This window comes from Ailuropoda melanoleuca, chromosome 4 (genome assembly GCF_002007445.2).
Source record: "Ailuropoda melanoleuca isolate Jingjing chromosome 4, ASM200744v2, whole genome shotgun sequence".
Classification (NCBI taxonomy): domain Eukaryota; kingdom Metazoa; phylum Chordata; class Mammalia; order Carnivora; family Ursidae; genus Ailuropoda; species Ailuropoda melanoleuca.
Window position 1 is genome coordinate 7,702,314 of NC_048221.1, and position 27,329 is coordinate 7,729,642.

Here is a 27,329-nt window from a genome sequence, read left to right on the forward strand (position 1 = left end):
AGAGAGGGAACACAAGCAGGGGGAGTGGGAGAGGAAGAAGCAGGCTCCTAGCAGAAGAGCCTGATGGGGGCCTCAATCCCAGGACGCCGGGATCACGCCTTGAGCCGAAGGCAGACGCTTAACGACTGAGCCACCCAGGCGCCCCTCAAAACGCTAAATTTTAAAAAGAAAATGCTCAGCAGCTCAACCATGTTGAATTCTGCTGCCAAATTACTAAACTGAATAATGAAAGATGTCAGTAAATGGCTCCAACATCTGAAAAAATGTCCAACCTCAGTAAGAATAACAGACATGCCAACTAAAACCCCAATGAGACGCTGTTTCACACATACCTGATTGACAGAATTGAAGAGTTCTGAAAATGGAAGAGTAGACAAAGATTCCTTATTTATTTATTTAAAGTAATCTTGGGATCCTTGGGTGGCTCAGTCAGTTAAGCGTTTGCCTTCGGCTCAGGTCATGATCCCAGGGTCCTGGAATCAAGTCCCGCATCAGTCTCCTTGCTCAGTGGGGAGCCTGCTTCTCCCTCTTCCCCTCACTCCTGCTTGTGCCCTCTCTCTCTCTGACAAATAAATGGATAGTCTTTTAAAAAATTAAAAATAATCTCTACACTCACGTGGGGCACAAACTAAGGACCCTGAGATCAACAGTTGCACACCAGGGCTCCTGGGTGGCACAGCTGGTTAAGCGTCTGACACAAGGAAGCTTTCTTACACTGCTATTGTAGGGGTCAATTTCTGTAATTACCTGGAAAAAAGTTGGTGCTGCCTAGTAAAGTTGAATATCCATCCGGTCTAGGGTCTTGCAAGTCCATTCCTAGGATTCTTGCACAGGTGTACAAGGAGATGTGTACGCAGATGGTCAAGCAGAGCTGTTTATAACAGCAAAAACGAACAAAAACACTGAAAAGTTCACAAGTTCATTGGCTAGAGAATGAATAAGTACCCTGCGATATATTTATACCAATACCTGACAATACGCTGATTTACAGAAGAAAAGAATGGATCACAACTAAATACGACACAAATAAATCTTAGGCACATAATCGTATGAAACAAAGTAAACCACAGGGGCTAGGTGTGGTATAATGATTTTTAAAAAGATTTTGTGTATTTATTTGGCAGAGAGCCCAAGCAGGGGGAGCAGGAGGCAGAGAGAGAGGAAGAAGCAGACTTCCCGCTGAGCAGTGAGTCCCACTTGGGGCTCTATCCCAGGACCCCAGGATCGTGACCTGAGCTGAAGGCAGAAGCTTAACGGACTGAGCCACCCAGGCGCCCCTATAATGATTTTATTAGAATAGATGGGATAGGCACTGAGGGCCAACAGGCAGTTTCTCTCATGCCTCCTTTTTGCTATTGAATTATAAAATAACTATTATGAAACTTACATTTGGAGTAAATCATAATGTTGGGAATGTTGCTGAGACAATTCCATGAGAGAATGATCTATGAATAGTGGAAAAGGGCAGTTCAAAGACTCCATTTATAAAAAGTATTGAAGTATGAAATCTTGTAGAAAATGAAAAAACCCATAGTATATCTAAATGAATCAATCAAAAACAACAACAGCAACAGGAAGAAAATACATATTTGCTAATATATGCTGACAAATGTCTGTGAGTATAGACAAGAATGAATACTAACCATTATTTAATATTAAGGGCTGAGAACTGTTTTGACAGGGGACACGAGTGGGAAAGATAATTCACAGCATACATTCTATCCACATTTTAAAAAGCATATGGTTCTATATTATCAATTTTAGTTATTAATTATTTTTTAAGGTAATTTCTACATCCAATGTGGGCTCGAACCCATGACCCTGAGATGAAGAGTCGTATGCTCTTGTGACTGAGACAGCCAGGTTCCCCATATATTATCTATTTTAAAACCATAAATAAGATTATTTAATGAAAACTGAATCCTCAGTAAAGCTTATTACACTCCTCTGTTTTCAAAATTTTCATTGTATTTTATGTATTTTTTCATGTGTACATGTTTTCATTTCTTTATATAAATTTTTACTGTGATAAAAAATTTTACTGTGGAAAAATGTATAAAATATAAAGTTTACCATTTTAACTTTTTTTCATATTTGCTAAGAGATTTCCCCCCCAGTTTTATTGAGATATAATTGATATATAACATTGTATAAGTTTTATTTGCTTGGTTATTTGTTTATTTATTTAAAGTAAAATCTATGTCAACGTGAGGCTCGAATTCTCAACCCTGAGATCAAGAGTTGCACACTGAGGCTCCTGGATGACACAGTTGGTTAAGCGTCTGACTCTTGGTTTCGCCTCTGGTCCTGATCTCAGGGTCATGGGATCCAGCCCCACTTGGGCTCTCACTCAGCAAAGAATCTTCTTGAGATTCTCCTTCCCTCCCCCTCTCCCTCTGCCCCTCCTGCTCGTGCTCTGTGCCTCTCTTTCTCTGAAATAAATTTAAAAATCTTAAAAAAAAAAAAAGAGTTGCACGCTCTACCAAGAGAGCCAGCCAAGCACCCCTGTATTAGTTTTACGTATACAACATAATGATTTGATATATGTATATATTTCAAATGTATTTAAGATTTGTCATCACTAGGGGCACCTGGGTGGCTCAGTCGTTGAGCGTCTGCCTTTGGCTCAGGGCATGATCCCGGGGTCCTGGGATCGAGCCCCACATCGGGCTCCATGCTGCTCACTGGGAGCCTGCTTCTTCCTCTCCCACTCCCCCTGCTTGTGTTCCCTCTCTCGCTGGCTGTCTGTCAAATAAATAAATAAAATCTCTTTAAAAAAAAAGATTTTATTTATCTATTTGAGAGAGAGAGAGAGATGGAGCACAGACATGGGGAGGGTCTGAGGGAGAAGCAAACTGCTCCTGAGCAGGAAGTCCGATGTGGGGCTCAATTTGGGGTTCCGTCCCAGGACGCTGGGATCATGACTTGAGCTGAAGACATACTCAACCGATTGAGCCGCCCAGGTGCCCCCAAAAGAATGATTTTTTTTTTAAAAGAAACCAGAAAGACCGGATCACAAGAAATGGCATTTTGATTGAGATCCTACTTCTGTTTTTGTTTTCCTTTTTCTTCCTTTTTTCCCCTCCTAGAATTTTAAACATACCTTTTAATTTGCTGCTGGGGCTAAAAGGCACGAAGGGTGCTAGAGCCGAGTCTGAAATTAGAAGAATAGATGGAAGTGGGGTTAAGTCAAGCGGTTGGCGCGGGGAGGCAGCCACCTCCTAAGGAGCGGCAGCCTCAGAGTATCCATCCAGTGTGACCTCCACCTGTCCCTCTTCATAGTCCGACACCTGGAACCTCGAGCCGTCCGCCGCTCCGGGGATCATGACTGGAAACCCTCAGCCAGGCCTCGGATGGAATAGACACAGGATTCGCTTATGTGCGACGTCCGGCCCAGCTCATAGCCTACACCCAACGATGGCTGGGTCACTTCTGCCACCACCACGTGTGTCTGCCGCAGCCGGGCCAGGTCCCCGCTCGGGGATGAGCCTGCGTCACCCTCAGCCTCAGCAGCCTCTTCCTGACCCGCGCCCAGCTCTGGGGCCGCCACGTGCTCCGTGAGCACCGCCCTGCAGCCCCGCAGCCGGGACACAATCCCCCTGCTCGGCTCCTGGCGGATGTTCCCGCGGAAGAAGAGGGCAAGGTGGCCCGGCTGGCCCGGCTGGCCACATTCCCGCCGCCGCCCAAGACCTTACTTCGTAATAGTAATAATGGATAACAGAAGCCACAGCAGAATATGTTTGGTGGGCTAAGAGAAAATAATTGTCAACCTATTAAGTATATACCCAGTGAAACTTTTTTTTTTTTTTTTTTTTTTTAAGTGGGCTGGACGCGGAGCCCAACCCCGGGCTGGTACTCACGACCCTGAGATCAAGTCGGGAGCTGAGTGAGATCAAGTGTCTGACGCTTAACCCAGTGAGCCACCCAGGTGCCCTGGGACTATCAAGAACCAGGGTAGGGCACCTGGCTGGCTCAGTCGGTAGAGCACGGGACACTTGATCACTCTTGGGGTCCTGAGCTGGAGGCCCATGTTGCGCATAGAATGTTTTTAAACCAACAAACAAATAAAAACCTTAAATCAGTAGCTACAAATAATTCTTCAAGGAAAACAACATAACCAGATGGATATACAAGTGAGGCCAATAAAATATTCCAGAAAGATAATTCCAATCTCGCATAATTTCTTCCAGCAAATAGATATTTGAACACCAAACTCAGGCAAAGACAGTACAAGAAAGAAAAACTATAGGCCAATATAATTTATAACAGATGGGGTGCAAAAATTTTACGCAAAAAATTAATTAAAATTAATGTAAAATGCCATAGTATATAAAAAGATACCATGACCAAGGTGGGCTTATACAGAAATGGAAATAAGTGTGTTAATAAATAAGAAAATAAATTCATGTCCTTGGGCATTTTAAATTAAATGAGCCAAATAATATGGCTATTTCAGATACTGAAAAAGTATATAATAAATATTTATTTATGACAAAAATCTGTTCGTGAACTATGAATTGAAAGGACCTTTCTTTACTTGATACGGTGCATCTTCCAAAAACTTACAGTAGATATCGTACATAATGGTGAAATGTTGAAAGCATTTCCTTTAAAATATCTTCAGGTATATTGTATGGGGAGTAGAGAACAGAAGCCACAAGACCGGTGAGGTATCTACTGTGATAATCCAGGCAGGAGATGCTGGTGGCTACAAAGGAGGTGTAAACTAGTCGATTCTGTATAGATTTTGAAAGCAGAGCGGCTAGAATTTGCTGATAAATCAGATGTAGGGAGTAAGACAGTGAGAGGTCAAGAACCACCCGTAAGTTTCTGGTCTGAGTTTCTGGAAGGATTGAGCTTCTATTACTGAGAAGCGGAAGATGGAAGGATGTAGGCCAGCTTGAGGAGACAATCAGGAGCTCTGCTTTAGACATCTAGTTTCAGTGCCTATAGACACCCGGTGGAGATGTGAAGGAGGCGTCTGCAAAGAGAAGATGTGAGTTCAATGAGAGAGGACTACACTGGAAATAAAAATTTGGGCATTGTCAATGTATAGAGGTTTTTTTTTTTTCTTTTTAAAGAAAGATTTTATTTAGTTATTTGACAGAGAGAGAGACAGCCAGCGAGAGAGGGAACACAAGCAGGGGGAGTGGGAGAGGAAGAAGCAGGCTCCCAGTGGAGGAGCCTGAGGCAGGGCTCGATCCCAGAATGCCAGGATCATGCCCTGAGCTGAAGGCAGACGCTTAACAACTGAGCCACCCAGGCACCCCAATGTATAGAGGTTTTAAAAGCACAATATGAGTTATAAGGGACATGATACAGAGTGATAGGGGTGGAGCATTGTTAAGATCGGGGGAGCCAGAAACAACTGATAAAATACGAGCCAGCCGTGGGAAAATCAGAAGGGAAGGGTATTGCAGATAAAGGCAAGAGCAAGTGCAAAGGCCCTGAGGTGGACCTCATTGTTGGGCGTTTTCTGGACTTGGCCTCAGTGAAGACTCTCCACCACCCCAAAAAGCTGGCATTATTAGTCCCCAAGCCTCCTTAAAGGTCAGAGTCTTGCTCAGATCAGCACAATTTAGGCCAGTGGGCCACTGAGAGGAAGGATTCTGGGGCAATGCTGCCCTCTGCTGACCGGGACAGATATCAACTCCATTTTCAATAAAAGTTATTATATATTATATAATATTTTGTTATTATTAGTGAACACAGTGCTCAATAAATCCATGATCCAGCCTCTCTCATTCCTGCGCGGCATGAAGGCTGGCACTCGTAGGTATGGATGTAGGTCTACACTGAATAAATGAACGAATAAATGTGGCTAGGTTCTGAGTCTCAGTCTCTTCTTCCGTAAATCTGGGATTCTTTCTCTCATTGTATAAACCAATGTATATTGAGCACGTACTGTGTGCTTAGGTGCTGTTCTACGTTCTTGGGACAAATCAATGGGCAAGATAGTCAAAAGCCTGTGCAAGGCAGCTTATTAAGATCTCTATATATCCATACCTCTCAGTCTTTACAAAGTTTATTTTTATTTATTTGTTAAAAGATTTTAAGTACCCTTTACACCCAATGTGAGGCTTGAACCTAAAACCGCGAGATCAAGAGTGGTATGTTCTACCGACTGAGCCAGCCAGGCGCCCCTTTTACAACGTTTTTAATGCCGAAAGACACTTATTCGCCCCATTTTACAGAGGAGAAAATTAACGCTTACAGGCTTTGACTGTAGAGCAGGTAAGTCACCGGGGTGGAATTCGAACCCATAACACTATTTGTTTTTCCCGACCACATGCCGGGGGTGGGAACAAACTGGGCGCTCCGCGGGAACAAGCGTGCCGGCGTCTGTTGCCATGGTTCCCGCACGCACTTCCAGAGCGACAGCCCGAGTCCCGCCTCACGTGACCTCGGTCAACATGGCGCCGCCCAAGGTTTTGCAGTGTCCACGTGGTTCCGTTAGCTAAGATGGCGGCAGCAGTCAGCCCGACGTCTCTTGAGTCGGCCCCGCGGATCATGCGGCTGGTGGCCGAGTGCAGCCGATCCAGGGCCCGGGCAGGGGAGCTGCGGCTGCCGCACGGGCCGGTAGCCACTCCCGTGTTCATGCCCGTGGGCACGCAGGCCACTATGAAGGGCATCACGGCCGAGCAGCTGGACGCCCTGGGCTGCCGCATCTGCCTGGGAAACACCTACCATCTGGGTCTGAGGCCGGTGGGTGGGTTCTGCTTTGGCGGGGCGGCGGCCGAGAGTGGGGAGTACGGGCACCTCCGAGGCACGGGCATACCTCTAAGTCAGTCGACAAACGTGTATTGAGCTTCTCCAGTGGCCCGGGCCTTGTGCTGGGCGTAAGAGATGAGCCCTCAGGGTAGCGCTCACCCCTAACATGATCCTTTCTTCCTCTAACCCAGGGCCCCGAGCTGATCCAGAAAGCCCACGGTCTCCACGGCTTCATGAACTGGCCCCACAATCTGCTGACGGTGAGGTGGAGTCGGGGCCGGGATCTCAGGGCACTTCTCAGAAATGGAGATTCTCCATTCCCACCCCCCTGACAGGCCTGCGGTGCGATTTCCCCCAGGACAGCGGCGGCTTCCAGATGGTGTCTCTCGTGTCCCTGTCCGAGGTGACGGAGGAGGGCGTCCGCTTCCGCTCCCCCTACGATGGCGACGAGACCCTTCTGAGCCCAGAGAAGTCCGTGGAGATCCAGAACGCTTTAGGTGAGCGAATCCCGGGCCCCCTGCTCTTGCCTCGCCTCTAGAGGGTGGAGGTGAGGACGGCCGGTTCCTTAAGTGCTGCTCGGCGTTGGGTAAGTCACTCCCGCTGCCTGAGCTTCAGACGAGCCAACTCAAGTGAGGATAGTTCACAGAGGTAATGACGTAATGTTTGTAAATCTCTTAACACAGTGCCTGACATGTAGGAGCTTTTATTATTATCTTTAATGCTATTCTTTCTCTTAAATGTCAAATTGGCGGGGCAAAGATAATATTGAAATAATGAGAGCAAAGGGGGGGATGGGGGAAGCTTTCAATCCCTATTTCCATCACTATTCCTCATTCCTTGATAAAAACAATGAACGTTTCTCTTTTAATACATATTATATATAGTGCACATTATGTAGTTTCTAGCTCTACCTCCTTCCTTTATTCCTTTTTTAAAAAAGATTTTATTTATTTATTTATTTATTTATCTATCTATCTATCTGAGGGGGGAGGGGCAAAGGGAGAGGTAAACACTCCCTAGCTGACTCCCTACTGAGGGANCATATTATATATAGTGCACATTATGTAGTTTCTAGCTCTACCTCCTTCCTTTATTCCTTTTTTAAAAAAGATTTTATTTATTTATTTATTTATTTATCTATCTATCTATCTGAGGGGGGAGGGGCAAAGGGAGAGGTAAACACTCCCTAGCTGACTCCCTACTGAGGGAGGAGCTGAAGGTGGGATTCGAGGTGGGGCTAGATCTCACCACCTAGGAGATGATGACCTGAGCCAAAGTCAGGAGTCAGAGGCTTTACTGACGGAGCCACACAGGCACCTCTTTTTTCTTTTCTTTTCTCTTTTCTTTTTCCTCTTTCTTTCTTTCTTTCTCTCTCTCTCTCTTTCTTTCTTCTTTCTTTCCCCTCCCCCCCCCCCCCGCACCCTTCCCTGTCCCTCCCTCCCTTCCTTCCTCTCTCTTTCTTTCTCTCTCTCCCTCCCTTCCTCTCTCTTTCTTTCTCTCTCTCCCTTTCCTCCCTCCCTTTCCTTCCTCCCTCTCCTCCCTTTCTCCCTTTCCTTCGTCCCCCCCCCCCCGTTGAAGAAACGAGTTCCTTTCTCCCGTGGTGTGTCACAGGATCTGAATTTTGCTGATCACACCCCCATAGCTCTGTGTAACAGTTTTCTCCTGCCTTCTGGATTTACTGTAGGTGGTAGTCAGATCTCGAGGTTTGCGCCAGAGTCAGGTTCAGGTTTCCGTTGGCAAGAGGGCTTCGCAGTGTGTATCTTTCCATCGGGGAGCGCCTAGTGTCTGCTGGGGTCTCCCAGGGCACTATCAGTGCTCTTTGCCTGGGACTCTCAGGCCATTAGGAGTTCCAAAGTGGTAATATTCTTTCTTCATTTATCAGCCAGATTATTTCTGTAAAGAGAAACATCCCTCACCTACTCCTGGGAGACCAAGTAGTTCAATTCATATAGGAAAAGTGGGATTCATTCTTTCCTTATTTACTAGTTTTCATGGATTGATTACTTAGCATCCTCGAGCAGTGATTAAGCTTTCGTGTTTTTAGGATCACCGTGAAATCATGGGTTTATTGATTTATTTATTAAATCATGGGTTTAAATGTATTTGCTTGTCTCAGTCTTTTCCAGTTGAATCGATCCCTGTTGATTTTCAAATTGCCCCATCTTTGGTTTGTGTGGTGTGCTGTGCTTTTTTCCTGTAATGATGTATCTTGGCAATATTCCCCTGAGCTTTTTTGTTTAAGATTGTTTTTATTCATTTGAGAGAGAGAGAGAGAGAGACAGAGAGCACAAGCAGGGGGAGAGGCAGAGGGAGAGTGATAAGCAGAGTCCCCCACTGAGCTGGGAGCCTGACGTGAGGCTCGATCCCAGGACCTAGAGATCATGACCTGAGCTGAAGGCAGATGCTGACTGAGCCACCCGGGTGCCCCTCCCGTGAGCTTTTCTAACGTGTTAAATCCACAGCCCCCTCATCTGAAATTCTTCGGGTCAATTCAGAAGTGTAATATTTTATAAAGATAATTCAGTATACATAGCATCCTGGTAGGTCTGGGGCAGCACCCTGTTGAACTTTCCTTTTTCCTTTTTCCACTTAAAAATTGTGGCAATATACGTATAACATAAAATTTACCATTAAAAAAATTTGCCACTCTAACCCTTTTTATTTATTTATTTTTAAAATTTACTTATTTTTTTAAGTAGGCTCCATGCCCAACGTGGGGCTTGAATGCATGACCGTGAGACCAAGAGCGGCGTGCTCTACTGACCGAGCCAGCCAGCCAGGCGCCCCCGCTATAACCGTGTTTAAGTGTCTGATTTCGTGGCTCTGAGCACATTCGCATTATTGTGCAACCGTCACCAGCATCCGTCTCCAGAACTCTTCGTCTTGCAAAAGTGAAACTCCGTTCCCATTAAACACTAACTCTCCCTCCCCCTCCGCCAGTCTCTAGCTCCCGCCATCTACTTCCTGTCTCTATGAATTTGACTTCTCTAGGGACCTCATATATATGGAATCCTACAATATTTGTCATTTTTGTGTCTGGCTTATTTCACTGAGCATAATGGCCACAAAGTTGTAGTATGTGTCAGAATTTTCTTCCTTTTTTAAGACTGGATAAGTCACCTGCTAAATAGGATTTTTTTAAAGATTATAACTGTCTTGGGTTTTGCTGCTAACTTAGTTATGCCATAAGTGTAAGATAAAGTCTTTGGTTTTGAGAAGTTTCTAGATTTTGGAATTGTGGGAAAGGAACATTCTGTTAAGGGTTGGACCATGATGTATTTAGTCAGACGCCTGTTGATGGTCACTTGGGCTCCCATTATGCTCTTGCCCGCCGCCATGGCGGATCACTTTGTAGCGACAGCATGTTGCTCTTGAAGGGTAACTTGGCAGGAGTGGGATTTTATTCTGTGTGCCTGGGCAGGGTTTTAGCTGGGGTGAGGCAAGGTCCAATGGGTATTTTAAAGAGCTCCCTCTGGTTGTTGTATAAACAGACTGGGGGGCTACGTGGGAGTTAGCATGACCCAAGGAGGGACTTCCAGGGGCCAGCTGGTCCCCAACAGGAAGCGAAGGCTTTCCCAATGATGGTGCTTCTGTCTCACCCCCAGGCTCAGACATCATCATGCAACTGGATGACGTGGTCAGCAGCACTGTGACGGGGCCACGCGTGGAGGAGGCCATGTACAGGTGTGTGTGTGTGTGTGTGTGTGTATGTGTATCAGGGGGAGGGGATCCTAGTCCTGTAGCCTTGTCACCTTACCCTAGGGCTCATGATTGGGGCCCTCTTACAGGTCAATCCGATGGCTGGACCGGTGCATTGCGGCCCATCGGCGGCCAGACAAGCAGAACCTCTTTGCCATCATCCAGGGGGGGCTAGACGCGGATCTCCGGGCCACCTGCCTCGAAGGTAGAGCCATGTGCTCGTCCGTCCGGGGCTTGTCCATCACTGAGGGCCCCACAACGGGCCTGGCGTGTGATGGTGCTGATGGTGGTTGTTAATGGGTGGCAGGAGTAGCTGAAGCAAAGGCCCGGAGGCAGAACGGACTAGAATGTTTGTGGGATGATAGTAATTCCAATAGCTAGCAGTTTTGGGGTGTTCACCAGATGCTATGCCATGTGCCGGTCACAGATTTACCCACTGAGTTTTCATACCCCTCCTGTAAGGTGGAGACTACCAGGTTTCCGAGTTACAGAAGAGGAGCATGACCCACAGAGCTATAAAGTCACTTACCCAAACCACCCAGCTTGGATGTTGCAGAGCTGGGATTTGGACCCATTTCTTGGGCTGTAGCATTACAGTACGGGCGGTGCTTCCTCCCCAGGGTCAGGAGTGAGGGCTGGGGCCCGGCGCATTGTGCCGACATTCGAGGCCCTGGGATACAACACTGAGGTACTGGGGAGCCATGGAGGGCTGTTGAGTGGGAGAGTGACAGGGACCAAGGGGCATCATGGAAAAATCCCAGTGGGATAGGAAGCAGAAGGCCCATGAAAAGGTTGGGGTATTTGCCCAGGGGAAGAGTGACAGGCCTATATGAAGGCCGTGGCCAAGGAGACAAAGGGAGGCAGAGATGGGGGCTCAAAGGCAATGAAGTGTCATAGGCAAGACTCTGGGTTCTAGAGTTTGTCTGGCTGGATCCAGACCTCTGATCTGCCGCCTCATGGCTGTGCACCCTTGGGCTAGTGGCTTGGCCTCTCTGAACTTCCCTTTTTTCCTTTGGGCACATATTCCCAATGTCATGGGGTCGAAGTGAGGATAAACGGGAAAGTCTGTTCCAGGTCTTGTGCCCGTACCGGGCATCAGTGTGTACCGTTGTGCACACTGTCCTTGTTGTAATTCCTTTTGTGCTCAAGCTGTGCCAGCTCCCGGCCCAGTAAGCCTTTTTAACAGAGACCCCCAGGCAGAGACATATTTCACGTCACAGCTCAGTATGTGTGGACACAGTTGAAAGCAGAAACCAAGACTTCACGAAACGTTACCCTTACACGTGAAACGTTTTCTGGCATTCTCTGTTCTCTCATTTAAAAAAAAAACCTACCCCACCGGTCTTGCCCTAGCAAATTCAGTTCTCAGCCACGCTGGTCGTGCTTCTCAAAGTGTTCCAAGCTTACCTGCACCAGCACCGCCTGGGTTCTCCCCCACGACTGGATCAGAGTCCACGGTGAGCGGGGAGGGGTCGGGGGGGCTGGGAGGCCACATTTGAACAACTTGTCCCCAGTGGATTCCGCTGCTCGTTCCAGCTTCGAAACCTGACGCTCGGACTGGGTCCATCTTGTCGATGCTGTGGCCTCCCGTGGTTGAACTAGGCAAGGGGGGCCCAAGGCACAGCTGGGCTCGGAGGCTAGACCTGGGTTCAAATCTAGCCTCTGGCATATGCGGCCTCGGGCCAATGTCAAGCTCCAAACACCCCAAAAATGTGCAGAGCTGCCGCCCCTTCTCTGCGATTCCGGAGCCTAGTAGCCCACTTCTTTTTTTTTTTTTTTTTTATTTGACAGAGACAGAGACAGCCAGCGATAGAGGGAACACAAGCAGGGGGAGTGGGAGAGGAAGAAGCAGGCTCACAGCAGAGGAGCCTGATGTGGGGCTCGATCCCATAACGCCGGGATCACGCCCTGAGCCGAAGGCAGACGCTTAACCGCTGTGCCACCCAGGCGCCCCTAGTAGCCCACTTCTGAAATGCAACACACTCAGGAATTTCCAACCAACTTCTTTGCTGGCCAGGCCAGACCTATGGGGTTATTTACTGCCGTTGTTGGGCGTCTCTTCATGCGTTGCCTCTGGCACGTTTCAGTGTTTGAGGACAGGCTGCTGTCCAGCATATGGGATGTTCGCTGTTCTAAAATCTGGGAAATGCTCAGTTTTGAAACATACCTGGCATCATCTTTGGTGGCCGTTAAGGGAGCACAGGCTGTGGGCCTCGCCTGAGGGTGGAGGGAGGGGAGGGAATTCACACGTGGCAGGCACTCAACATATGGTAGCTGAGATCACCAGCAGCCTTTAGACAGACGGATGGAAAGACAGACAGGCAACCCCCTCCCCCATGTCTCTCTCTCTCTTCCTGAGGGACTGTGGCGGTCTGGGCAGGGTCTTCCCCCCGGGGGCTGCAGAGGAACAGGTGTATTTTCTTCTGCCTGGTGGCCCCTCACCTTGCCCTGTCCCTCCAGAGATGACCAAGAGGGATGTGCCGGGCTTCGCCATTGGGGGTCTGAGCGGGGGCGAGAGCAAGGGCCAGTTCTGGAGAATGGTGGCTCTGAGCACCTCAAGGCTGCCTAAGGACAAGCCACGCTACCTGATGGGGGTCGGGTATGTGGAGGGGAGGGGAAACAGCCCTACCTGTGGGGAGCGGGTTCCTGGGGACTCCTGCCTGGGCTGGTGTTGGTGGAAAGACACAGCCCTGCCTGGGAGGGGACGAAAGGAGGACATGGCTTTCCTCTGGGGGTGGTTCAGAGGGAATGTGGCCCAGTCCCTGGGGAGTCGGAGTGTTATGTGTGGGGGGAGACGTGGGTGTGTGACCAGGGCATGAGGTTCTCTGCTCCCTCCCCCCGTGGCCCTCCTCCCAGCTATGCCACTGATCTGGTGGTCTGCGTGGCTCTTGGATGTGACATGTTCGACTGCGTCTTCCCCACGCGGACAGCGGTGAGGCCCTGGGCAAGGGGCACACGGGGGTTGGGGGTTGGGGAGGCTGAGGTGGGGGTGGGGCCGGTGAGGATGGAGACCTGGTTGACCTCCCTTCCCCTCCTCCACCCCTCCCCCAGCGCTTTGGCTCCGCTTTGGTGCCCACCGGGAACCTGCAGCTGAAGAAGCAGCAGTATGAGAAGGACTTCCTGCCCATAGACTCTGACTGTGCCTGTCCCACCTGCCAGAAGTAGGGGAGGATGGGCCTGGGGGCTGGGGGAGGGTGTGCGGTGGGGGCAGGACTCGGGGGGCCTGAGCCCCAACCTCCTGTCCACAGGCACAGCCGGGCCTTCCTGCATGCATTGCTCCACAGTGACAACACAGCCGCCCTGCACCACCTCACTGTCCACAATATCGCCTACCAGGTGGGCCTGCAACAGGGCGGGCCAGGCATGGGGTCAGTGGGGGCGGGGGAGAGGGCCCAAGGGCCCCTTGGCTCACTCCTTGGCTGCCACCTGCCCCCTGCAGCTGCAGCTGATGAGCGCCATGCGTGCCAGCATTGTGGAGAAGCGCTTCCCTGACTTCGTACGGGACTTCATGGGCACCATGTATGGGGACCCCACCCTGTGTCCCACCTGGGCCACTGAAGCCCTGGCCTCGGTGGGGATCACGCTGAGTTGACCTGGCTTGGAGGAGGAGGGAATGGGAGGTATCAAAGGATTTTTTTAAATTATTATGCTAATTTAGAGTGTATCTGTGCCTTCTTGGGAAGGTGGCCTGTCTTGGTCTGCTTCTTCCTCTGAGTGTCACTGTGGCCAATGTGTCGTCACCGTGTTGTGTCTCCCCCCCGCCCCCCACCCTCTGTTGATAATAATAAGTAACTATAGCAGCAGCTGATCCCTGGAAACCACCTGGTGCGGTCCAGCATGGAAGATGTACCCCAGCATGGGAGCTGCATCCTGTTTCCTGTGGCTCAGGCCCCCCAGCCACCCTGAGGGTGGGCACTTGTTTCCCCACTTTTCACAGGTGAGGAAACAGGTGTAGAGGGAAAGTAGCTTGCCCAGGGTCACCACTGAGAAGTAGCCCCCGCCGGCTCCAGAGCTCATGCTCTGAGCCTTGACTCCTTAATTTTCCTGTCAGTAAACAGTGATGGTGACAGTAGGTGTGATCTAGCAGGTGCTTAAACTGTGCCTGGTACTGTTCTAAGTGGTTGTGGTGTGTATTTAGTTCTTACAACTTTATGATGCATGTGTAGCTGCATTCCCTGTTTCACAGATGAGGACACAGGTTCAGAGGAATGAAGTGACCAAATAAATAGTCGCATGATCTAACCTAGATGGGGCCAATTACGGGCTAGTGTTCTTAGAAGATAAGGGTTTTTATATTGAAAAAGTAATCCATGTGTACAATGTGTAGGATCCACTATTCTAATCGCATAAAAATGCAACTATTTGATCAGTTTGTGTATTCTTCCAGAGATTTTCCATGTGTATATATTTTTCATGAACGTGGGTGCCCTTTATGTGCGGTTCGGTACCTTTTTTTTTTTTTCCCCTCTTAGCATATTTCAAATTGTTTACACGTCAGAACATGAAGACTTCCTGTCTTACAGCTCTTGCACAGTATTTATTTAACCAGCTCAATGAAGGGGGTGTAGGGTGTTTCCCCCACTGTGGTCAGGGCTCTAGTGCCAAGCCTTGTCGGTTGACTTTGCCCACCTCTCTTGAGACTGGGGTTTTAGGTCTTAGAGCAGGGCATATACCATTGGCCACTCCTCCATTCCCCTGTTACTGCCTCATCAGCCCACTTCCCAACATCCATTGCATCTGACTCCTTATTGGGTTTCTCTCTGGCCAATTTATGTGCAGGGGAATCAAATCACTTCTTTTTGTAAAATCCTTCCACCTGTCCCCTGCTTTTTTCCCACGAGGTCAAGATTCCTAGTTCCCAGAACCTCCAACACCGACTGCAAAATAATAATCTTCCCATGGGGAGAGGAAACGTTGACTTTCACTGGGTACTCAAAGAGGTCACGATGCGCTCAAGTTGAACGACAGGGGAACAACATTGCAGGCGTCAGCCAAATCAGGTCGGGGCGTGAGCAAAGGTATTCCTAGGAAAGGGCACAGCATTTGCAAAAGTGTGGAGGTGGGGCTTTATACGGATGAAAATGAGAGCCAACAATGCAGCGCTAGTCCGCCTCTCCTTAGGAACTATGAACACCAGACTCCTCTTCAAAGCGCTTTGAAACCCCGCGCGAAGAGTTGGTTTGCAAGCCCCGGGCCGAGATGCATTCTGGGGCATGTAGTTTTCTCTAGAGGCCGGAAACACAGAAGCTGCGATCACTACCGGGTCCCACCACGAGGTGTCGCCCTTCGGCGAGTACGATGGGCCTTATCCTTTACTCCAGAAGACTCAGACCTACAGCAATCACAAGAACGGGCTATTCTTTGATTGACAGAAAAGTTCTCAAAGTCAGGATTCGGAGGTCAAAGCCCGTTCTCTTCGGGTTTGTTGGCTGGAGGAACGGAGTGATATTTATATAAACCAATGGGGAATTCTTAGGAAACTAAGTAGTGTCAAGTGACAAACCAGAGTCTATGAATCGATCCCTAACGTCATTGGCCAGCACTGTTGACTGGCGGGTCTTCCAGCCAATAAGACTTGCATTATCTTGCCGCCGGGGCCTCCCACAATAGGCGGAGCCAACATTGCCTTTTCCTGAGGCACCGCCTCCTGGCCTGGACAACTCGCTGCCCCCACGCTATTGGCTCTCGCACAAAAACGACAGTTCTGCAGTCCAATGAGCCCACCGGGAGGTCCTCTGGGGGAAGGTTCACGCAACCATAGGCCTATGCTTCTCTTTCACTGGCTTGTGTGTACGAGTGGCAGAGCGACCGGCCAATCGGGGGCGGTGTGAGGGCTTTGGGCGCAGCCCCGAGGCCCGGGCGGGAGGTCGCTCGGGTCGGGTGTCGTCTGAGAACCGGATGAGGCGGCGACTGTGAGGCAGAGCCGGGAGCGGGCGTCGCGCCGAGGCCCGGGCGGGCGGGGAGCAACGGCCGCGGACGCCGCGGGACCGCGTCGTTAAAGGCCGGGGGCAGGCGGGGAGCGCGGGGCGCTCGGGCCGGGGCCGCCGGCGCCATGGGCAACCGCGGGATGGAAGAGCTGATCCCGCTGGTCAACAAGCTGCAGGACGCTTTCAGCTCCATCGGCCAGAGCTGCCACTTGGACCTGCCGCAGATCGCCGTGGTGGGCGGACAGAGCGCCGGCAAGAGCTCGGTGCTCGAGAACTTCGTCGGCCGGTGAGCGAGCACGGCGGCGACGGCGGGCGGGCGGCGGCCTAGGGCGCGGAGGGCGGACCGGGAATGGCGCGCCCTGCGCAGCCGGCGTAACTGCGGCGCTTGCGTGCCCGCGACGGGGACGGGGACGGGGACGGGGACAGGGAGGCGGGCTCTGTGGGACGCCCTGGGCGGAGGGCTTCCTGCAGGGGCTGGGGAGCCGGCTCAGGCCCTTGGGGCGCCTCACCGACTGGGGGGCGTGGGCCAGGAAGTGCGGTGGACCGTCGCCGACTCTTCTGGTCCCCAGCTTTCGTGGCCGAATTCTACCATCTGGTTGCTTGTGGGTCAGGGTTAGGTCCCTCTTCTCTGTCTGTCCGAAACCTGCCAGTTAGATATCTATTAGTTCGACCCCTGTGGTCTGGCTGGCTGTTCATTTATCTGGAGCAGCCCCTGCCGTCTAGTTGGCTCTGTCTCTGTCCTGGATAGAACTCCTTGCCACCACCATTTGGCTCTCCATCTGTCCAGTCCCTCAGGGCGGCCCCCTGCTGCCTGGCTAGCTGTCTGGGGTGACCTGTGCTGTCTGGCCGCCCGTCCGTGCCCCTCTCAGACTACACTTAGTCGTGCCTCTGTTGGGTTACTCTGACTAGTCTCCGCAGTCTGACGGGCTGGCTGGACCCTAGGGGACTCTGCTGTCTGGTTCTCCTAGGCTGACTCTAAAGCCTGGTCCCAGGCAAATGCTGGCTTCTCTCCCGAATGGATCCTTTTGTCTGTCTGTACAGGTGTCTGGCCTTATCTTAGTCTGCCCATCAGTGCCTTGGCAGGCTGTCTGGCCCCACGTCTGCAGTAGGGAGGGGGTGGAGGGAGCATGCAGAGGACAAGGGAGCTGAAGGATGAAACCTGAATTTCCCTATCAGTTGTAAGTAGGACCCTGGGGAGAGGGGGGATTTTCTGCAGGATTCTTTTCCGGCCCTTGTCAGGGTGCTCTGGGGCTCCAGAACACAGAGGCTGCTTCCAAGCGAAAGCCTGCAGATTGGGGGTCCTCTTTGGAGCCTGATCAGGCTTTTGGGCAGCCCTGAGAAGCCTCAGTTTGCCCATCTGTCCACTGGGCAAACTCCACTCGCTGGGCTGTTTCCAGGATTCAGGAAGCTGATGAATGAGAGCTGGACATGTGGCCTCCAGGGGTGTTCGGTTCTTTCCTCTCCCTTCCCCCGCCTCTTGCCCTTCTCTGCCTCCCAGATGGGCTGTCACTTCTCCATTCTGGGAAGGACTCCATTTGTGCCTGTGGCTGCCAAGTGATAACATCACAGTCATCATTATTATTACTGTGGTTGTTATCGGTGTTGAGGGGTAATGTTCTTCGGGCAGGCCCCAGGCTGAGTTCTTTTGTCAGCATCTTGAACCCCACAGCGAGTGAGGTGGAGGTTCTCTTATCCCCACGTTAGACATGAGCGGGGAGACTCAGAAAAGACTCATCCTTGGCCCAAGGGCACCAGGCTAGGGCTCACTGGAACCCAGCTGGGTGCCCAGCCCCGCCCTGCCTTCCCGGAGGCCTGGAGTTTTGCTCACAGCGGCATGAATTTCCTCCTTTGCTGCTTTGTCTCTGGCGCCTTGCCTGTTGTCCACTGTGGCGGAAAGGTGTGGACTTGGGGTCAGCTGGGCCTGGGCTGAGCCTTGGGCTGGGCTGTGGGCTCCTTTGCATGGTTATCTTCCTCCCTGCCCAGGCTTTCAGTGGCAGCAAAGGCCTGTCCATTTCATTTGCCTTGTGACCTAGCACAGGTGGTTTGGCCTCTCTGAGCCTCAGTTTCCCTTCCTAAAAACGGGGTGATGGTCCATCGACAAGACTGTTGCCATGATGCAGGGACATGATGTGTTGAAAGTACTTGCTTAACACAGTGCCTGGCACACAGTAGGTCGACATTCACCATGCTGGTTCCTTTGGTATCAGCAACAAAAACTAATCAGAGTGAAAGTGCTTTCAGGTTACACACTGGACTGCATTTAAGCCTGACAAGGCTGACACTATGATCCCATTTTACAGAGCAGAAAACTGAGGCTCAGCAGAGCACTCTTGTTCAAGGCCCTTCAGTGAGGAATTGGGGACTGGGGTATCTCTCCCTGGCCCACCTCCCCTCAGTCTCTCTGCCCCTCGCCTTTCTCTCTTACTCACCCGCCCAGGCATCTACAGCTGAGCTGGCTCCTGTGGCAGCCTCCTCCCAGAAGCCTGCAGTGTGACCTTGGTCATTAAGAGCATTAGCTCGGGGCCTGAGAACCAGAGTTGTAAAAAAGCTTCTCGGGTATGGGTTGCTCAACAGAGCTAACTTCTTTTTATTTCTGGAGTGTGGGTAAGGTCTCTTAGCTACCAAGCCCTGCCATAGGGGGATGGCAGGCAGGCCTCATTTTGAATGAGAACCTGTTTGCTTCTTTGCACCGTGGACCTTTACCGTGGACATCTTGGCTGGTTTCAAGGAACAAACGAGAGAGTATGTCAAGGGCCTGTGCCTGGGGATCAGCACGGGCTGCCCCGTTTCAGTGCCTCCTCCTTGTTGGTTTTCTAAGAATGTGGTCCAAGGGAGAATGGCCCAGGTAGCTCAGCCTGTACCAGTGGTGGCAGATCGGCAGCTGGGGGCTGAGGCCTGCTTGCTGGTCTTCTGTTTCACCTGCATAGTGTTTAAAATCTCTTTTGTTTTTAATTAGCTGCCAATATTTAAAATTTGCATCCAAATTTGGGTTGTTTCAGTGCTTAGCAAACACCCACAGATCTTTAGAGTTTACTGGTGGTGTACAGGGGCTCGGGGCCTTTGGCCTGGCTCCAGTGTGTTTGGGTGTGTGACTTTGGCCATGTGGACTCAGGTTTCTTTTCTGTAAAATGGGGTGATAACTAGACCCTCCCCAGGGGGACTGTATGAGTTAATGGGTGTGGAATGCATTGACCCTATGCCCACGGCAGCTGTTGTTATAATCACCATATTCTGGCCCCCCTACACCCAAGTGTTGCTTGGCACCAGGTGCCCAGGTCAGACTAGGTGTGGCCACATGAGCTGCCACACTCCTTACTGCTCCCTAATACTCGCCCAGGCTTATTTTACGTTTGCCTGGAGACTCTTGGCTGAGTTTAAGACCCTTGGCTTTTCTGCCCTGACAAGCCTTGGCTTGTCAGCATGTGGCCCTAAGGAGCGGAAGGATGTGGCTTTCCAGTGACCCTGGTCTTTAGCCTCAGCAGCCAAATGGAGGGAGGAGCTTGGGAAAGTTTTTCCTTGGGAGAAGAGGAAGAAGCTGAGGTTGAGGCCTCCAGCTCAGAATCCCCCAGGGCTGGGCTTGATCCCATGAGCCTTTCCCCTCTGAGCCTCGGTATCCCCAGCTAGAAAATTGGGCTGTTAACAGTATCCACTCATGGGCCCCTTTCAGGTGACCAGATGGGTGTGTTTCACCGCTTGGGGAAGATAAAGTCACCTGGTGCCTGTCATTGAGGGTGGAGCGAGGACTAAATGCTCGCCAGAGTGTCTAGCACAGGAAAAGTGCTTAAAACGCTGTGCAGTTTTCATTTGTTCAGTGAAAAATGTTTTCTGAGCATGTGTACTCTGTGTCCGGCCCTGTTCTGGCGCTGCAGACACAGCCCTGAGCAAAATACCAAAACCCCTGCCCTGGGGTCAGATAAGGAAGGGGGCAGATAAGGAAGAAATTGATAACTGTTAAGGAGAAGAAGAGCGGGCTCCTGGAGAGGGCAGGGGAAAGTTAGGGTTTTAAATAGGAGATGGGGGGGGGTGTCAGGGAAGGCCTCTTTGGGAAAGTGACGTTTGAGCCAAGACTTAAGCAGGTGTGGGAGGAGCCACCAGTGGAGATTTCCTGGGGGAGTATCCCAGGCTGTGGGAACCTCCAGTGCAAAGGCCCTGAGATGGGCCTGCCTGCAGGCCAGTGTAGCAGGAAAGTGGGGGGAGATGAGGTTAGGAGGTGCTGGGGTGGGGTGGGGGCCCAGGAGGGCTCTGAGCAGAGGGAAGGCTGTGGTGGTGCCATTCCAGTCCTTCCGGACCTGGTTCTGGGCAAGCTGAGGGCTCTCACCTTCGATTTTCAGCTTTACCTTGATTTTCTCTGTGAGTGGTACTCGCCAACTCACAGAGGAGCCCAGTGCCATTTTTCTTTTGACAAGAATCAGCTGCCCATGGGTCTCTACCATCTCCAGCTCCATTTCCATTTGGTCTTTGGTGCTGTGTCCCTCCAGGAGACATGGCCACACCAGGCTGCTGCCTGGCACACAGTGGGTGCTGGACAGATACCTGTCAGATGACTGGTGGCCGCTCCCGTCCCTGCCAGACTGAGGGGCAGGCACATGGCTTGCCACTTGGGCTGGTTTGTACCTTTGCGGAGCATAGGTGTTCAGAGCTGCTTGGAAATGACAGCTGTTTCCATTGTTTTTCCTTTTGGTGTAAAACTGAAGTTCCTTTGCCTGTGTGGTCGGTAGTACCCGGGCCAGCCTGAATGGGGAGCGTCGAGGGGCACCTGTGGGAATGTGGCTGTCCCTGTCACACGTCGGCTGAATGACCTCCCTTCTCCGGGCCTCACTTCATGGGTCTGGAAAATGGGGATCAGGATGTCCCTTCGCCCCTGCGGGTGGGCTGAGGATCAAATGATCTAATTCTTGTGAAATAGGAGAGCCTGCCTTTTGCAAAAGCCCGGCGTGAGGACTCACCTTCAGTTAATTTCTTTTTCCGCAAAGAAAAGGAATTCCTAATTCCTTTGTTAATATAAAAACCACCTTATTTTAGCGCAAACATGACGAGTGCCTCTCGGCAGGCGGGCCTCATTCTGGCTTCAGCCCGGGGGACGTAACCTGACCAGCCAGTGAGCTGGCTCCTGAAATGCTAGTGGGAGCCCATTGCTGGTGCGCTTCTAAGTGGAAATGGTGGCTGGGATCAAATACTTGGTGCGAGAGTCATTTATGCTCACTTAGCATCTGGTGGTGGGAAATGGGGAGCAAAAGTGCCCCACAGTAGCGAATTGGCGGGACAGACAGTGTGCCCGACACCCAGCTATGAAGCAGCTACTCAGGGATCGAGAAGAGGACTCAATGACCCAGAAGACTGCCTAAGACCTATTCGTTTCCAGACCCAGTGGAGGTGTGCTCTCATCTTCTTCAAAGCAATTGTAATTTTGGAGTAAAAAGCTGGGAAGGTGTATGCCTCCTGAACCCCCCATGTGGGTGGTCTCCCCATATGAGTCTTGGTTTGGTTTTGCTTCTTTGGGTTACGTTTATGGCCAGGTAGACAGATTTCTCCAGAGCTCAGCTCCGGGCGGCCGAGTGCTTTTTCAGAATTATTTGTCCGGGGATAATGGCCCTCGCTAGGTGCACAGATGGAAATCCCCTGGTGGTAAGCTGGTCGTTTCTGGGCGAGGGCAGAGGATGAGCTTGTGGACAGTTCTAGATTTAGGGCTTTCAGAGGTAGCGCTGACGGAAGGCAACCATGTGGCTCTCCAGGTGTTTGCATTTGGGTCAGAGCCACATCTGTCAAGCTTTTGCCGGATTTGAGTGGAAATGCCGAAATTACAGGGCCCTCAATTGCAAGAAAAAATGGGAACATCAGCTAACCCTTAATTTACTGGAGTTGCTAACCACATGCTGTAATTAAGCCCTTATTGTGTGAAAGCTTTGGGAAAATGCAAGCCAATAATGAGATATTTATAGGGCATTAGCTCCTATCCGAATAAAAGACAAAGATTGCCTTACCTCTGAAGCAAGATGGCCCTGGAGAGAAAAGACTCTGCTTTTGGGTGCCTTTCGGGTTCCTGTTATATTGGCAGTGAGGCCGCTGCTGGGTGCTGGGGATTTTCCCTCCCGGAGTCACCCTCAGCTGGAACAGGGAGCTGGGCGACTCTTCATTTCACCTGCTGTTTGGGACACAGTAGGAGGTGATACTTGTGTTTGTGGAGGGTCCCTCTGTGCCGTCCCCTGGGGACTTCTGTCTAAAATTTGACCATGTAGTCCCAGCAGCCCTGGGCTGCTGCTCTTAGCGTCCTTGCTTTACAGGTGAAGAAACTGAGGCCAGAGAGGGGAACAGACTTGAAGTCGCCTGGGGAGGAGTGCAGCAGCTGGGCCTTGAACTGGACCCGTGTCCTCCAGCCGGGTTCTCGGGGACATCAGGGATGGGAAGGCGTGGAGTGAACAGTGGACGCCATGGCACTTGTGTCCGAGGAGGGGGCTTAGGTGACGGATGGAGCAGCCTCTGGCTTTCGGCATCCTTCGAGGCGGGTAGCCACGGGTGCAGCCGGCGTGTTCTAAGGAACACGTCCTCTGCCGGGCGCTGGGAACCCAGCGGGGGCCAAGATGGGCGGAGATAGGTGAATAGTTCTATGAACAACTTTCTGGACACGAAGTATAGCGAGAATGGTGGGGGGAAGGAGAGAGTGGCTGGGTGGGGCTGCTTCAGACGGGTACTTGGTGCGGCCCCACAATGCAACCAGCCACTTGAAGGCCCCCGGGGCAGAGTGTCCCCTGCAGAGGGAAGGGCAGGCACGGAGGGCCCCGCATTCCAGCCTGCCGGTTCGCTGCTGCACCCTTGGAGAGGGGGCCGAGATGGAGGCCTGAGCCAGCAGGCATGTGAGGGTCAGGAAAGTGCCCGTGGGAGGCCTACTTGCCCTCAATTTTCATTACGCAAGTAGGACCCCGAAGGCCAAGTTCTCGTGAAAAGGGAAACCATGACCGATGAGGAAGAACATGCTTCAGCCCCGTCCCGTCCTCCCAGCTCCATGGGGCACCACCATCATCGGGTTGGGGTGGATCCTGCCAGACCCCTCTTGCGTGTTTTTGTCCATAAATCCTTGCCGGTAGCTACTGACTGCCAGCAGTCAGTTCTTTTTCAGCGTGTCTTTTTTCTAGAACTGGGACCACCCCAGTTATACAGCATGGCAACTTGCTTTCCAACCACTTAACACGTCCCAGAGGCCTTTCCATGTTGGAGCGTCTGTCACTGCTGCTTGGAATTTCCTGACGGCCCCAGAGGGGTAAGGAATGGAGGAAGGGGGCCAGCGGGAGTTGCCGTGACTGTCCCAATGAGAAGTGGCAGCACCCTCTGTGTGCCGTCATCCACGCTGGGGCCTCGGCACCAGGCGTCTTACTTGCTTTGAGTCTGTTGCTTGATCCCTGTTTACTGGTGAGGAGACTGAGTCAGAGAGGCTTGCCCAAGGATATTGGGGCTGCAGGCTGCCAAACTTGAACCCAGAGCCTTGACCTTCATGGGAGGCCTCCTGGACCTGGTGTGGCTGCCTCAACCCTGGCCCAACTTCCTAGGGTCAAGTTTTCACTCCTCCTGCTGTCTTTGTCCCGCAGAGTAGCCGCAGAGATTTCTGGAACAAGGCCAGGTGTCGAGGAACAATCTAAACCCTCCTTGGGTCCTTGCAGCGCCGATTGAAGCACCTAGTACCACACCTCAGTTGCTTGATTGGCCTCCTTCAGTGGCTGTCAGGGGGTGGCACTGGTCTTCCTCCCACACTGAATAGACTTTCCACATCTTCGATGTGCTCACCATGTCCCAGGCACTGAGCACCATGTGTGTGTCCTTTTGGGTTGACCCCATCTTACAGACAAGACAGCCGAGGGGCAGGTGAGGCAGGCAGGTGGGGGCCTCCAAGTCCCCGCGCTTGCCCACTGCTTCACTCAGCCGGTACTTGTTTCCGGTGGAGAATGGTTGCCACTGTAGTGAGCAGCGGAGGCTGGCCTTGAATGGGGATGTTGCCATGAGTGAGCCCCAAGAGCTCCTTGTCCTCCCAGAGGCACAGTGAGAAGGGGTGGAAGCATGTGGAAGACACAGGTTCTGATAGGGGGTCTTGGGGTGGGAATGGTGGTCAGGGAGTGCTTCCTGGAGGAGGTGTAGTAGGTCTTTCCGTTCATAGGAGCTTTCTTTTCTGTGGGAGGAGGTGTAGGTCTTTCCATTCATAGGAGCTTTCTTTTCTGTCCTTTTATTTGTTTTCTTCTTCTTCTTTTTTTTTTTTTTTTGACTTTTTAAGTTTTTATGTTAATTCCAGTTGGTTAGCATACAGTGTTATGTTGGTTTCAGGTGGAGCGAGTCAGCACTTCCGTACAACACCTGGTGCTCATCACGCCGTGTCTGCCTTCATCCCCTCTCTTCATTTTCGCGGCTGTGTAGTACGTATGGTGCAGAGGCACTGTGGTTTATTTACCAGCCTCCTGGGGGTGGACGTTGAGGCTCTTTCTAGGCATCTAGTCCCATGATTTGCACGTGGGCGGGGCACTGCGCAGAGTGTGGTGAGGAGCGCGATGGCCAGCGCTGTGTGTGTGGGTCTCACCTTCCCGGGCGTGGTGGCCAAGACGCCAGCACGGAGCCGCTTCCCTGGGGTTGGTTTGGAGCTGGTCACAGTGTCCTCCCCGACGGCCCCACGTCAGCAGATCCTCACCACCCTTCACCCTGCTCTTCACCTCTGACTCGGCCTGACCGAGAGCTGCTGCCTCCACCCTGGTTCCTTGGCTCCTGCCTTTATCCCCCACCCCCACTGGGTGCCCGTGGACCCCTGAGGCGGGGCACGTCCCTCCTCTGCGCACAACCCTTCCTGGCTTCCACCTCACTTGGGGTCAAACCCCAACTTCTGTGCTCCCCCTGCCCCCCTACCTCCTGCCCTTACCTCCTCCCATTCTCCCCTTCCTCATCCCTCCAGCCACACAGCCTGCTCCCAGAACCTCCCAGGCTCACTCTCACCTGAGGCCTCTCTCTTCCCTCATTTGCATGTCCTCTTTGTCCAGAGTGCTGTGTGACCTGTCCCGCCCCTCTCTTCTTGGATCCCTACTGAAAGCTCACCTCCCTGTGAGGCTGTCCCTTACCTACCGTGGCTCACACTGGGCCTGGCACTCTCTCAGACCCCCTGCCCTGCCGTGTTTTCTTTTGAGCTCTTACCAGTACCTGAAATTATTTTCATTATTTGTTTGTCTCTGTCTGCCCTCCCCCGACCCCTAGCAGAATGACAGGTTCTCAGGGCAGGGATTTTTGTCTGTGTGTTCCTTGATGTCCTGGTACATAGTAGGAGCAGGCGTATTTATTGAATGAATGTACCTAGAAACCAGAATTGGATTGAGTTCACTGCTCAGACGTTCATTGAGAAGGGGGGCTGGAGGACAGTGCTGGGACTCCCTGTTGGGGGCTCACGGTGGTGAGGTGGGGCATGAGGCTCCAAGGGGGACAGAAGCATGTGCATCTTCTTCACGGGGAGGGCTGTGATTTGTCCTGTGGACACTAAGTCATAACAGTATTGGGCTGACTTCCCTAGCTGTAAGAGGGGCCCCCACCCTGGGCTGGGGCAACTGAGGCCCCACAGAGCTACCAGTGAGCTGCCCCTTCACTCTTGCTTTGTACCTGGGTGCCAGGCAGCCCTGGCAGGAGTGGGGACCACTTTGCTCAGGTGCTTGAGCACCATCATCACAGGGGCCCTGAGGTTCGAAGGCAAGATGCCCAAGTGCCCACTCGGACCAGAGCAGAACCATGGAAAGGAAGCCACCGGGGTCATCCTCCCATGGGGAGCTGGGGGGAGAGGTCATAAAATACCAGTGTGCCTCCCTAGACCAACTTAAAACTCCTGGGGGATTCTGGTCATGAGCCGTAGCATGGCAAACCAGTGCTCTGTAACGGGAGACTTCCTTTGGCTAAACTTGAACCCGCTCAGACCGCAGACCCACAGGGTATGGACAGGCGACCGGCAGAGCTGTCCAGGCCCCCCGGTGACACCCCCGTGCCCAGATGGAGAAGGCATCCTGGAGACTCTGCTGTATGATACATTTTCCCAGCAATAAGCGTCTTCAGGGACTGGCAGGCTGGCTGGCGAGCAGAGCAGGCAGGAACAGTCCCAGCTGGGGTGACAGCCGCCTGCCGGGTGATACACCCTGGCACGGCCAGGCCAGCCCTGGAGGAAGCCCCTGTGGTGGGTCTGGGGACACAGCTCCGTCTGTCTCAGGCCATCGGGCCTCTGTGTTCTCTGCTGATGGATAGGGGCCTTCTGGAGGGTCACAGCCTCTTGTCGAGGAGGCTCCCAGCTGGCCCTGTAGCCAAGGAGCCAGAGGTTCTGAGGATGACGCCTTCAGACGTTGTTCTTTTTCTACGTGGTGGGGTGATGGAGTGGCAGGGATCTCTAAATCAGGAATGGGGGATCGCGACCAGAGACGAGGAGCCGCCCCCCGCCCTAGCTTGAGGGAGCCTTCCTGTGGTTTGAGATGGCACGTCTTGTCTTGCAACACTGAGTTCCCCTCCTCTGGGTGGAAGCCATTCTGACGGAAGTCCAGCCTCTGTGGCGTCCGTCCTGCCGGCTCAGGACGCGCGGCTCTCCGGGGTCCGGAGGCTCTACCTGCAACACGCGCCCAGCACCGGGCAGAAAATGACACGTTGCCTGGAGTTTTCAGTTTTCTTTTTTAATTTTAAGATTTATTTGTTCAGGGGCGCCTGGGTGGCTCAGTCATTAAGTGTCTGCCTTTGGCTCAGGGCGTGATCCCGGAGTTCTGGGATCGAGCCCCACATCAGGCTCCTCCACTGAAGGCTTGCTTCTCCCTCTCCCACTCCCCCTGCTTGTGTTCCCTCTCTTGCTGGCTGTCTCTCTCTCTGTCAGATGAATAAATAAAATCTTTTAAAAAAAAGATTTATTTGTTCATTGTAAGATAAAATTCATTCATTTAGGATGCACACAGAGTAAGGCAGAGGCTTCGTCAGCCATGGCTCTTGCCAGATCCTTTTTTTTTTTTTTTT

The 27,329-nt window shown here is 51.9% G+C and overlaps 2 protein-coding genes across 10 annotated transcripts in view; both read left to right on the forward strand.

Moving 5' to 3' along the window:
- The first annotated feature begins 6,417 nt into the window (after positions 1 to 6,417).
- QTRT1 (queuine tRNA-ribosyltransferase catalytic subunit 1) lies at positions 6,418 to 14,782 on the forward strand. Its single transcript, XM_019801915.2, has 10 exons — positions 6,418 to 6,705; positions 6,903 to 6,971; positions 7,070 to 7,208; positions 10,317 to 10,395; positions 10,500 to 10,615; positions 12,871 to 13,009; positions 13,267 to 13,342; positions 13,462 to 13,571; positions 13,659 to 13,746; positions 13,850 to 14,782. Exons 1-10 carry the CDS (start codon positions 6,463 to 6,465, stop codon positions 14,000 to 14,002), a joined length of 1,212 nt encoding a protein of 403 aa, XP_019657474.2. The 5' UTR covers positions 6,418 to 6,462; the 3' UTR covers positions 14,003 to 14,782.
- A 1,507-nt stretch (positions 14,783 to 16,289) lies between these two features.
- Positions 16,290 to 27,329, forward strand: part of DNM2 (dynamin 2) — an 84,163-nt gene continuing 73,123 nt past the window's right edge. For 8 of the 9 annotated variants that reach the window (XM_002921362.4, XM_019801913.2, XM_002921364.3 and 5 more), the window contains exon 1: positions 16,290 to 16,623. In XM_002921362.4, coding sequence (XP_002921408.1) covers positions 16,463 to 16,623 — 161 coding nt within the window. In that variant the 5' untranslated portion in view covers positions 16,290 to 16,462. The remainder of the gene's footprint in view (positions 16,624 to 27,329) is intronic. The other variant, XM_002921363.3, reaches the window with a different exon arrangement.